Source organism: Etheostoma cragini, chromosome 19 (genome assembly GCF_013103735.1).
Source record: "Etheostoma cragini isolate CJK2018 chromosome 19, CSU_Ecrag_1.0, whole genome shotgun sequence".
In the NCBI taxonomy this organism is placed as follows: domain Eukaryota; kingdom Metazoa; phylum Chordata; class Actinopteri; order Perciformes; family Percidae; genus Etheostoma; species Etheostoma cragini.
Window position 1 is genome coordinate 12,544,593 of NC_048425.1, and position 12,224 is coordinate 12,556,816.

Genomic DNA, 12,224 nt, shown 5'->3' on the forward strand with positions numbered 1-12,224 from the left:
TTTTTTTTTTTAGAATGAAGAAATTAACAAGATAAAAGCAGTTTCTTTAGGTGTGAAAAAATCCCGCTGAACCTCATGGTAATAAATCGGTGCAGCTTCTGCTTCATCTCCTATCAATCCTTTATCCTTTTACAGTAAAGCTGACTATTTCAGCTGATATTCTGCAATTCTCCACATTCCTTTTTGCATTCATTTGCTCTTTCTGTCATGCAGCCTTGACAGAAGCCTTTTATTTTCCACTCAGCTTACAAAAAAGGCTGATAGCTTTTTTTAACCACAAACGCATGTATGGAATTGATAAACACCTTGACACCAAACTGAGCTCTTAATCAGAAAGTTAGCCACACCTGCATATTTAACCAGAGCTGTTTAGTCTGTTTTTCGCCTTTTCATTTGAGTATTTCAGGGCATCCTCACGTCCTATCACGTTTTTCACTATCCAACTAGCCAGTTAATTACTATGAAAGCAAAGTGCACACATCAGCTCCCTTGCCATGAGGAACCCTTGATCTTTGTTTGGGAACTTTTTGTGCTATCAAATGTACATGTTGTGGACAAAAAATGGGATAGATTTGTTTAGGGATAAGGATGAGATGAAAGGAGCGATGAGACGGGGCGGATCAGGAGAAGAGGATATGGAGAGGTGCTTGAGACGTGAAGTGGTGACTGTGTGGGAAGGCAGAGAGAGAGAGACGGAGGACGACAGGGCTTCAACCTATGCAGATGCACATAAAGGAGGGGAGGGAGCCGAAGAGGGATGGAAACTAGTGAGGGGGAACAGAGTCGGGGCTTTAATAAAGCAGGTAAACGACAAAGACAGCAGAAGAAGAAAGCTGAGTAATACTGAGGAAACAAGTCAGGAGAAAAGAAGTGTTTTTGAGAATCATCTAGCCTCACAGTTGAGTTTGCAAGGTGGAGTGATGATCAGATTCATTACGTTTAAACTAAAAAAGATAATTGATTACAAGTTCTAATTCACCAAGATCATTATGTAAATGAAAGTTGCTCAAACTAATGTATACTCTGGATATCATTTGAACATGACAATTCATTCTTCACCTCGGAAACATCAACTTAATTGTCGGCATTCGAGTTGCATTGTGGGTAATGCAAGCACCAGTTTTTACAACAAAGAAAAATGCTTGGAATAAAAAACGATATCTCTGGGTCCGCTGCATCAGTTTTAATACTTTTAAATTTAGCGCATTGGTGTATTTACTGCATGGAAGCAGTGGCGGAATATACGGCGCAGGAGAGAAGCGAGTGGAGTATTGAAGTGAAAGGTTGTTGTCAGAGCAGCAAGACCGTGGAAGATAGATGAAGACCGGGTCAGCAGCTCCCCGCTAATGTCACGACAGATGACTAACTGTGGTTTCGCGTGTGTTGCTGTGTGTGTGTGTGTGTGTGTGTGTGTGTGTGTATGCTCGAATGTGTTGGTGTGAAGAGAGGGTCAGCAACTTTTTGCCCAAGGCTGACTAACCCGGAGTGTGTGTGTGTGTGTGTGTGTGTGTGTGTGCGCGTGTGTGTGAGTATGCCCGCGTGTGTGTGTGTGTGTGTGTGTGTGTGTGTGTGTGTGCGCGTGTGAGTGTGCGCGCGCGTGTGTGTGTGCGCGTGCGCGTGTGTGTGCGCGTGCGCGCGCGTGTGTGTGAGAAAGTGAGTACAAGGTTGCCAACTTCAGCACTACAAGGCCGCCACTGTTTGTGTGTTTGCCTCTGGTTATTGTGTGTGCACACGTGTGTTTGATTCCGTTCCTCTCTGGGAATGTGTTTCCATTGATTTGAAACCAACACCACTCCCAGTTAAAACGGTTTCTCGTCTTTTTTTTGTTGTTGCTCCGTTTCTCTAACATGATACCTCTGGTCCAACTAAAAAGCCACTCTGCTTCCTTGTCATGGCAACATATTGCTGTCGTATCTCTACTGTCCACTATTTGTCAATTTGTGGACCATAAAAAACAAAAAAATGAGCTGAAAGGTGCTAAAACACATATCTGTGGGTTTGTCAATACTGACAACCTCTTTCACATTACACATAATCATTTGACTTGTTGCTCATATACAAATATGAACAGTGCAGATTGAACCACTTATAACCTAAACCTTAACCTTCTGATTAGTAGAGCCTGAAGGCTTCAGCTACCTGTCTGGAAGACTTGCATTCAAACTTACACTCTAATCATTGTTTACTGTTTCTTTAAAAGCATAAATCAATTAATTCAGCCCATTTAGTGGTAATTATGAGGGAACATGTTAAGCTGAGAAGTTGACTACGCTGTGGAAGTGGTTTTATGTGAAAACCTCCCCATTGAAGTGTTACTAATTGGTGTGGCAATGAGAGTAATAACTCCAGTCAGCTTTAAAGTGCTCTTTCCCAGAATTTTGAAACCAAAATGTTGCCCCTGCTTGGATTACATCAGCCTAGCTACATCTTTAGATGCCTTATCTGTTATCACAATTGATTGAAAGAGTTCTGTGTTCACATTTATGGGATAAAAGGTCTGGCCCAAAGCTATTCGTGTGTGAGCCAGTTTATAGCCCCTGGTAATCTGATTTCTAACTCAAAGTCTAAAAAATAAATAAATAAATAAAAATCCCAAAGTTCACATTCCAAATAGAGTAATGTGTGTCTGCTATCTGCTTACAGCTAAAAATAACTCCCCATTGGCTGTTCTACAGTCTAGATAAAAAACAAGAGGTGATTGATTCTTTTTCATTTCAGCTATTTTTTTAATTATTTAAAGAAATTACTTTATTACAGATGCTGGCTACAATGTATCTTCATTTACAATGTTTATAAAGACTTTTATAGCCTTGGTCTTTCAATATTGGTTTTATTGCTTCTTCCTTTTATTCTGTTTTTATCTACCATAAAGCACTTTGAAACTACCTTCTATTGAGTTCTATCAAAATGGAAGAATGCTGTTCCTTTAGGTCACATAAGATATAGGGCTTTGCTGACTAAGATTTTCCTTAGTTTGACCACTTTCTACATGCTTTACTCAAAGGCCCTTGAGTTGACTTAAAAGCAGCAGAAGTTTTTAATTTTTTAAATAGTGAAAACAATTAAACCAACAGAAGTAAAAAAATATAGTTGACTAAGTGGTTTGAATAACAACTGTCCTTCTGTCTCTACCCGAAGGATTTGGACGTCAATCCTTGCTGCGCCGACCCAGGAGAACTCAGCAGAGTCCAGCAAAGGCCCGACTGCATCAGCAGAAATGGCTCCAGCAGCCATGTCTGTACCTCCATCCTCTGTCACCTCCCTCCATCCCTCCCACCTCTCCTCACATCTCCTCTCCTTCCTCCTCTCCGCCTTTCTCCTCCTGTCCTGTCCTGGATCGGTGCACGCAGGCTCGTCTGAGTCAAACTGTTCAGCTAGCGGAGACCCCTGTCAAGAAGGTGGGTTGGTCTGATGTGTGAGAAAACACATTACAAAACATACAGTTTTATGCATATATAGAAGGGATGACCATGATTTTATCATACATATGATGTATTTCTTATCTTGACTCTTACGGTATATGCAGCTTATGAAAGGGTTGACATGGTTGTAGTAGGGGAAAGTTGCCTGTGTACCAGCCATGTAAGGCACTGATGTCACCAGCTGAACATGATGTTTTAGATCCCTAAAGTTGACCAGTAAAAGGCCAGCAGTCCTCAGACAAAAACACAGAACACAGCCTAATTTCGTTTTTTTTTTAATCACATTTTTTAATTTCTTTTATATTAAACAATTTACATACGATATACAAACATAGCAAACAATACAATGAGACATGGAATGCGTCCCAAAGTCAAAAAACACAGAGAAGTAAGCTGGGTGGGAGCGAGACAAAACAGCATATGCAGAAACAGACACACACGCACGCACGCACACATACACACAGGCAGACACAAACAAGGGACCAATCACGTGCGCAGGTTGAGGTCTGGGCTGTAGCCTTGTGCCCAAAGAGCCAGTGATGCTGTGCCAAGTGTTCAGGGTCTTTGCGGCGCTCCATGGATGCAGGCCGTCAACAGTTCCATGTACACATCATCCAAGAAGGCAAAGGTCCATGCACGGATAAACATGTCATGAGATGGTTTCCAACGGGTTGCAATCATTCTCAGTCTAATTTAAGGTGAAACACTGAATCCAGTTTCATCTTTCCTTTACTTTAAAATTGGCTCATTCACAGAATTTTAATTTCTAAAGTGGCTCATTCAATTTATTTACTGTCCTCTTTTGTATGAAACGACACAGTTATAATGGAGGCATTAGATGCTTTAAGTTATATGCATTAAGGCATTTATAATTTCATCCAGTGTTAGCATCCTACATATGTATAGGCCAGGTCTCTATTGTCTTGGTTGTACTGTGCATCCCGAATGTATAGAACCGATTTTTGAGAGAAAAATATAGACCATACTAACTTTATATCAAGCCACAGAGCTTATTCACCTCTCAGCTCAAGCTCTGCAAGAAAGTATTCCTAAGGTGACTTACTATCATATTTCAAAAAATATATTCCTTTATCATACCATACTCCACAGCGTAACCACATAGAGTTAGAGTATATGTCTCACTCGATACCAGGACTTCTTCATTTCAAAATAGCTTATAAATAACCTCCAGGCATGTATTGCAGTTTATTTTAGCCAGCTTATTCTGTGTGACCTGTCCAGAAGCTCTGCAAATAACAGGAAAGAGATGTATTTACCGGTTGCTAATATATAGATTAAGTTGAACAATGTCAGCAGAATGTTCATAAAGCAGGAACGCTAACCCATATTAAGGTGACAGTTTCATTGCCTCCTCAGCAAAAACTGTACATGCATGGTTACTGTATCAGGTCATGATGCCAATTTACAGCCGTGAAACTAGAGCACATGGATTCCATTTCAATATGTTGTATTACGAAAAATGGGACCATTATGGAAAATCTCCCACTTATTATATTCCTTTATGAGGTTGTACTGCTACTGCACTTCTTACAAAATGCCCACAATGGCAGACTGTACAGGATAAGAGAGGAAGAGATTAGTCAGGGCATCACACACAATTTGTTGCTACTAAATATTTCTTGTACAACAGTTGCTGCAACATGCAGTTTGATAATCTTTCTTTTTGTTTAATATTTCAGGAGTGGTACTGCCTGTGTGGAACCCTCAGAACCCCTCTGTGGGGGACAAAGTGGCACGGGCCATTGTTTACTTCGTAGCGCTTATCTATATGTTCCTGGGCATGAGCATTATAGCGGACCGATTCATGTCTTCTATTGAGGTAGGCAAGAGAAGACCACTTATTTTACAATCCAGACGTTCCTTAATTTCTTATCATGATATTAAATGCCTTCATATTAGATTAATGCAGTTATATACAGTATATAGTACTCATTTAAGTTGACACCATCTGTTTGGGGGGTGGGGGGTATAATGAATTTAATGACCCGTTTGACAGCTCGTTGGCATCTTTGTTAAATCAATAAATTGCCTTTCTTTAATTTCTTCTCATTTCCCTTTGGTGGCTTCTCCACTTTTTCTTTTTTCCTGTTGTTTCTTGTTGCTTTTCCTTTTGCCTTGTTTTTTTATTACTGTCCTGTCCTTTCCAATTGGTGCACCCACTTTCCTTGTCTATGCTGTTCTTTTCCTTTCCTTTCATTGCCTTTAATTTACTTTTATTTTCTCTCTCCTCTCCTCTCCTCTCCTCTCCAGGTCATCACTTCCCAGGAGAAGGAAATCACCATAAAGAGGCCGAATGGTGAGACCACCACCACCACGGTCAGGATCTGGAATGAGACCGTCTCTAATCTCACTTTAATGGCCTTGGGTTCCAGTGCCCCCGAGATACTGCTGTCAGTTATTGAGGTGAGTACAATATGAGCCAGGTGGTTACAGATTAGATTAACTGATACACAATTTAATGGGAACACAGTAATCTGATTTTCTCCCCACCTATAGGTGTGTGGTCACGGTTTCGAGGCTGGCTCTCTGGGTCCCAGCACAATCGTGGGCAGCGCTGCCTTCAACATGTTCATCATCATTGCCCTGTGTGTGTATGTGGTTCCTGATGGGGAGACGCGCAAAATCAAACACCTTCGGGTGTTCTTCGTCACGGCGGCCTGGAGTATCTTCGCCTACATCTGGCTTTACCTGATACTGAGTGTCTCTTCCCCTGGAGAAGTGGAGGTGAGGACAGACAGAAATGGAAGCTGTTAAGAGAGGAAAGTTTGAGGTAAAAAAGAGAACGTTGGGTAGCAGTGGTGGAAGTATTCCGAACCTTTTACTTAAAGGTCCCATGGCATGACAATTTCACTTTATGAGCTATTTTAACACTAATATGAGTTCCCCCAGCCTACCTATGGTCCCCCAGTGGCTAGAAATGGTGATAGGTGTTAAGCGAGCCCTGGGTGTCCTGCTCTGCCTTTGACAAAATGAAAGCTCAGATGGGCCGATCTGGAATCTTGCCTCTTATGAGGTCATAAGGAGCAAGTTTATCTCCCGTTTCTTTGTTTTCCCAACCCATTTGACCTACCCATGAGAGAGAGACATCATTGCTTACAAGCAAAGTGGCAGTTTTGGCAGTACAGTAAACTAAGGTCTATATAAAAGAGACTTCAGATACAGTATTAGGGACCACTAAGGTCTATATAAAAGAGACTTTAGATACGGTATTAGGGGACCACTAAGGTCTATATAAAAGAGACTTCAGATACAGTATTAGGGACCACTAAGGTCTATATAAAAGAGACTTCAGATACAGTATTAGGGACCACTAAGGTCTATATAAAAGAGACTTCAGATACAGTATTAGGGACCACTAAGGTCTATATAAAAGAGACTTCAGATACAGTATTAGGGACCACTAAGGTCTATATAAAAGAGACTTCAGATACAGTATTAGGGGACCACTAAGGTCTATATAAAAGCATCCAAAGAGAACCATGTCATGCAACCTTTTAGTAAAAGTATTAATAGCACACTGTAAAAAAGAAAAGTCCTGCATTAAAAAAGTGACTTAAAAACTGACAACAATCCACACAATTCTATCAATCAACTAAGTGTTTAATCTTCTAATTATTTCAGCTTTACATTTATATATTTAATATATCTTTAAAAAGCCCTATTATATCTTAAGATGTCCGATTAATGTAGTAAAAACTATATTTCTCTCTGAAATGTAAATGGACTATATTTCTAGATAACTATTTCTAGATAGATGACTATTCAAAGCGTTTAAACAAAGTACAAGAACCATTCACACACATTCATAAACTGGTGGCTGAGGCTGCCGTACAAGTAAACATTAAAACTCCGATGGCTCAGCATCAGGAGCTATTCGGGGTTCAGTGTCTTAGGACACTTCAACATGGGACTGCAGGGTCGAGGATTGAACTTATGTACCTCAAATTTGTACAGTACTTGAGTAAATGTACTTAGTTACTTTCCACCACTGCTGCGTAGTAAGGAAAAAGGAATCCGTTAACTCTGTCTCTTCTCTCCTCTAGGTGTGGGAGGCGGTGCTGACCTTCCTCTTCTTCCCGCTCTGTGTAGTCCAGGCCTGGGTGGCCGACCGCCGCCTCCTCTTCTACAAGTACGTCCGCAAGCGTTACCGCGCTGACAAGCAACGCGGCATCATCATTGAGACGGAGGGAGGGCCGGACGGAGGGATGAGTATGGGCAGAAGCGGAGCACTGGCTCCAGGGGGGTTCACCAAGATGGACATGCTGGAGCTGGACGGACAGATGGCCTTGAATTGTCACAGCGGGATGGACGGAGGGACGATGGAAGATGGAGGAGCCAAGGATGAGGAGGACGAGGCCAGAAGGGACATGGCGAGGACGCTGAAGGACATGAAGCAGAGGCACCCGGACAAAGACATGGAACAGCTGATTGAGATGGCTAATTATCAGGTTAGGAGGAATATGCTAATATGGGCACATCAGTTAGTAATATTGGGTATCACTGTACTTTGAAGGAATAGTTTTGATTAGTTTTAGACATTTTGGGAAATATGCTTGTTTGCTTTTTTGCGGTGAAAGTCAGTTGAAACTGTCGATACCACTCATGTTGTGCGTTGAGCACTGGGAGGCAATTAGCTTAGCTTAGCATAAAGACTGGAAGCAGGGGGAAATTGCTACAAAGGTTTATGGAAGTTGTAACATCGTAGGAAGTTACAGGCTATTTCTTAGCAAACAGCAGCGTGGCGCTGGACTGTTTGGTGAAAATAGCTAATGCACGTTAACTATTAAGCAGCTAACCCCCTCTAAAATCACAAAATGTCCCTTTTTATGTTTCTATGGACCATACAGTAACATGCTGAGCTTTAGAGGTGCTAGTTATTATTAATATAGGCATATTATTGACCCTTTGGAGTAATCCAAGCTGTTTCCCCTTGCTTCCTGTCTTTATGCTAAGCTAAGCTAACAGCTTCCTGGTTTGAGCTCCATACGTAATACACAAAGATAAAAGTGGTGTCAATCTTCTTATTTCATTCTCAGCAAATTAGTTTATTTACCTGAATGTCAAGCTACTCCAAGACATTCATTTACATTATACTGTATTTTAGTCAACAATTTATTATATCTTGATATAACATGATTGGTGTGTACACCTGTATGAATATGGTTGAATGTTACAAGTCAGCTGCTAATAATAGAAGCCCTGCCTTTCTTCTACCTTGTTTGCTCCGTCTTGACTTCATCTTGACTTTGTTCCTTTTTTTTCTGAGCTAAAGATCTTGTTACATCTTAACGAATCCTAACATCATGCATCACATTTCATATGCGACTCCTCTGAGGGTGACTTTGTGTTGGAGATGACGCTGTGACACTTTCAGCTGTGAACAAGGTGTTTTAAATGATAGCAGGTAGGACAGCATACAGCTGTTATACAGAGAACATTTCAAAAATGTTCCAGCCAAACTTCTGTTTGACAACTAATGCAGTTGCCTTTGTAAATTTAATTAAAATGTATCCCTTTCATTCTTTTCTTAATATAATAATAGTAATAGAAAATGAAAACCCAAATATGTGTGCACACCAAATGTAAACAACATTATAATTAAGTGTTGGCTGAGAATCAGTCTCTCTCAAACACACATAAACAGATGCAAATCCAGTTTTTCGGGATGCTCCTCATGTAATGTTGTGTGCTGATAAAACCACTAGTGTGCAGAGAGGAAGGTGGCTCTTGGCTTGATGGACAGCACTGTAACATGCAACCTCTCTGACATCCAGGTGATTTTTTTGCCAGGTAAGTTGTATAAATATTAGATATGTGAGCGTGAAAGTTAATCCCTGGCCTTGGAAGCTGTAGCTTGACAAAAACTGTGTAACATAAGGTCCACTTGTTATCTTTTTATTTATTTATATGTTATCTTACAGCAGCATCTCACACATTGAGCTTAACATACAGGCAGGTGTGGTCAACAGCGGTACAAAAAGCCAGCAAATGGACGTCAAGTTAAGATTTTTTGGTGGAATTTAGATTTATAATTTGTTAATAGATATATATAAGCCCTTTTCCTTTGTCCTAAGTTTAACTTTTGGTTAAATTTGGCATTAGTTTAGTTTAGTAGTTTAGTTTTGATCTTCATAGGAAGAAGTCGGTTAATCTGTTCTCATCCCTGATGTGAAAATAAAGAAGCTGCTACATGCACACGCACACACACACACACACACACACACACACACACACACACACACACGCGCACACACACACACGGTTACACTTTTGTTTTTATGAATACCAATGGTCAAACTAGCACATAACGGATTTCTCTGTTGCAACTATTTTTATCCTTCAAATGAATTTCTTGGTCTTGGTCTTTGTTTTGTTGGTAGGGAGGGAGGGAGAGAAGGAAAGGAGTTTGGCAGGCAGCCCGAGGTGCACTGGACTACTTCCAGATGTTTGTTTGCATTCAAGCCTCCCTCCCCCCTGCAGCTACTCCCTCAGCCTCATGCTGTAAATAAAAGTGACTGCTGCCCTGGAGATTAAACTCAACCGGATAAATTAAGGATTTTTTTGTTGTCAGATTGAGTCATTAAAAATAAAAATTAAATAATGTTCCCCCTGTGGTGCTATTTAACTTTTTCATTAAGTTAGGCCAGCGTGCTCAGCACACAAGATAAATTGTTTAAGGAAATGAACAATTACAGATGCCATCATTCCTTCATTTCAAATGTCATTTCTGGCTGGCTTCCCTTAAATTTGAGTCCACCTTTGATACAATGAGCTCCATGAGTGGGAGTCAACTAATGTACTGATTTATTTTTACTGTCTTGGCAAATCTAGTTACAGCATTTACAACTTTTAAGCATGGGGCGAAGTTCCACCATTACAAATACCAGGATCTAAAGGGCAGGATGTGGGTCCAAACCTCCAAAGTGTCCTTAAGTGAATTTGTAGCTGACCCTCAAATCTCCCTGTGGAGACGTACAAAGAATCTCCCAAGAGAGGTTCACGGCTTACTGCTGTCAGTTTAAAATGGGAAAAACAAATGAATTACAGATTTACATGTTATAATCAATAGATCAATTTGTTGATTTATTGTTTTTGTTGATTAGGTCCTGATGCAGCAGCAGAAGAGCAGAGCGTTCTACCGTATCCAGGCAACCAGGATGATGATTGGAGCTGGCAACATCCTCAAGAAGCACGCTGCTGACCAGGCTCGCAAGGTAAGACGCACGTCTCCTCTTATCACCCAGTGTTACTCAGGCAGTGTAATATGTTACTCTTTACTCATCACTCCTTAAAAAGTAAAAATATGACTTCTTAAGAACTCATGAACCTTACAGGGGTTCCTGGAAAGGAGTATCAGCCAAACTGCAAAGCTGCAGACATCCTCATTCAGGCTGTTGCTGTATATCATCGAGATTATTGCACATTTGCATAGGCCTGTTGCCAAGTTTCACTTAGGCTTACATTAAGAGAAGGACCTGGCGACGCAGCTTCCCATCACCATAGCAACTTGCTGTGCCTGCGCGCACAAGGTGAGAGAGAAGAGGGACGCTGCTCTGCTCTGCTCTGCTCACAGTGACATGTTGGATGCCATTGATGTTCCTACACGGATCAAAGCCTTTATATAATGAGAATACTTCCAGCTGTTGAATTTATTCCTCTCTCCGTCGTCCTTTGTTCAGCTTCTTGGCTGGTAGCCTGTGACCTGCCGTGGCCCTGATCTGCCGCGCGCTAAATTACGTCTTCATATAAGAAAGTCTACCTGGGATAAAAAAAAAACAAATCACGCGTAACACCGCTTCACATGGAATAGTAACTCTAATATATTTACTTTTTGGGAAACTGTCATCCCTTACACTACGCGTCACAGTGCAAAGTAATGATATTACAGTAATATATTACGAAGTATTGCATTACTGCCCAACACTGTTATCACTATTATTCAAAGATGAACACACCGTAGCTGATTCTGATTGGACTTTTTCCCTGTTTTTTTCCCCAGGTGGTGAGCAGCAATGAGACCCAGGCTCAGGAGGACGACCCTCACACCATTAAAATGGAGTTTGAACCCCCTTTGTACCAGTGCTTTGAAAATTGCGGCTCCTTGAAACTGACCGTTGCCAGACACGGAGGAGACTCTGGAGTTACTGTCAAGGTCTGTTTGTTTGTGGTATTAATCTAAGACAGTGGGATTGTTCAGAAGAATAAGACCAACTGTTTTTTGTGTGTGTGTGTGTGTGTGTGTGTGTGTGGGCGAATGAGTTGGTGAGTGGGGGAGGTGAGGTAAATGAGGGAGGAAGTGAAGCCAAAATGCGCACAGCCAGACCATAGCAGACACCACAGATTCTACAACTCTCCTCTGAACTGATATCACTCACATCTCTGTCTGTTTTCCTCGACTTGGTCTGATCTGACTCATTTCAACAGTTCTCACCTCTAGAGAGCTTTCTTGTTCTCTTTGTGGTCAGATGTAGAAGTGGGTGACAGAGCAGAGCTGGGAGGAACAATACAATTCAATGCTCAGGTTATAACTCAAAGAAAAAAAACATATCCTTTTGCAAAGCCTCTTTGATTTTGGGCTTAACACTGGCCTCATGCTCCAAATAAGAGATTTTCTTTCATGTCTCCCAGAGGGAGTCCACGTCAGTGGAAAAGTACCTGATCTGCTTGTTAGTACTACTGTGTTTTTGCTATTTTTCTCGCGGGATACAAATGAAACTACAATGCAGCATTAGTGCTGTCTGTAGAGGTCGGCTGATGGCATGGTCTGCCGTCTACTGAAGG

General features: G+C 41.2%; 1 protein-coding gene across 1 annotated transcript in view; it reads left to right on the forward strand.

Annotated features, from left to right (window-relative positions):
* The window catches only part of LOC117962205 (sodium/calcium exchanger 1-like), an 84,212-nt gene that overhangs the window by 30,539 nt on the left and 41,449 nt on the right, over positions 1–12,224 (forward strand). The window contains 7 exon segments of the mRNA XM_034901361.1: positions 3,139–3,398; positions 5,123–5,262; positions 5,694–5,846; positions 5,940–6,167; positions 7,487–7,891; positions 10,547–10,657; positions 11,443–11,595. Of these exon segments, the coding sequence (XP_034757252.1) occupies positions 3,218–3,398; positions 5,123–5,262; positions 5,694–5,846; positions 5,940–6,167; positions 7,487–7,891; positions 10,547–10,657; positions 11,443–11,595 (1,371 nt within the window). The 5' untranslated portion in view covers positions 3,139–3,217.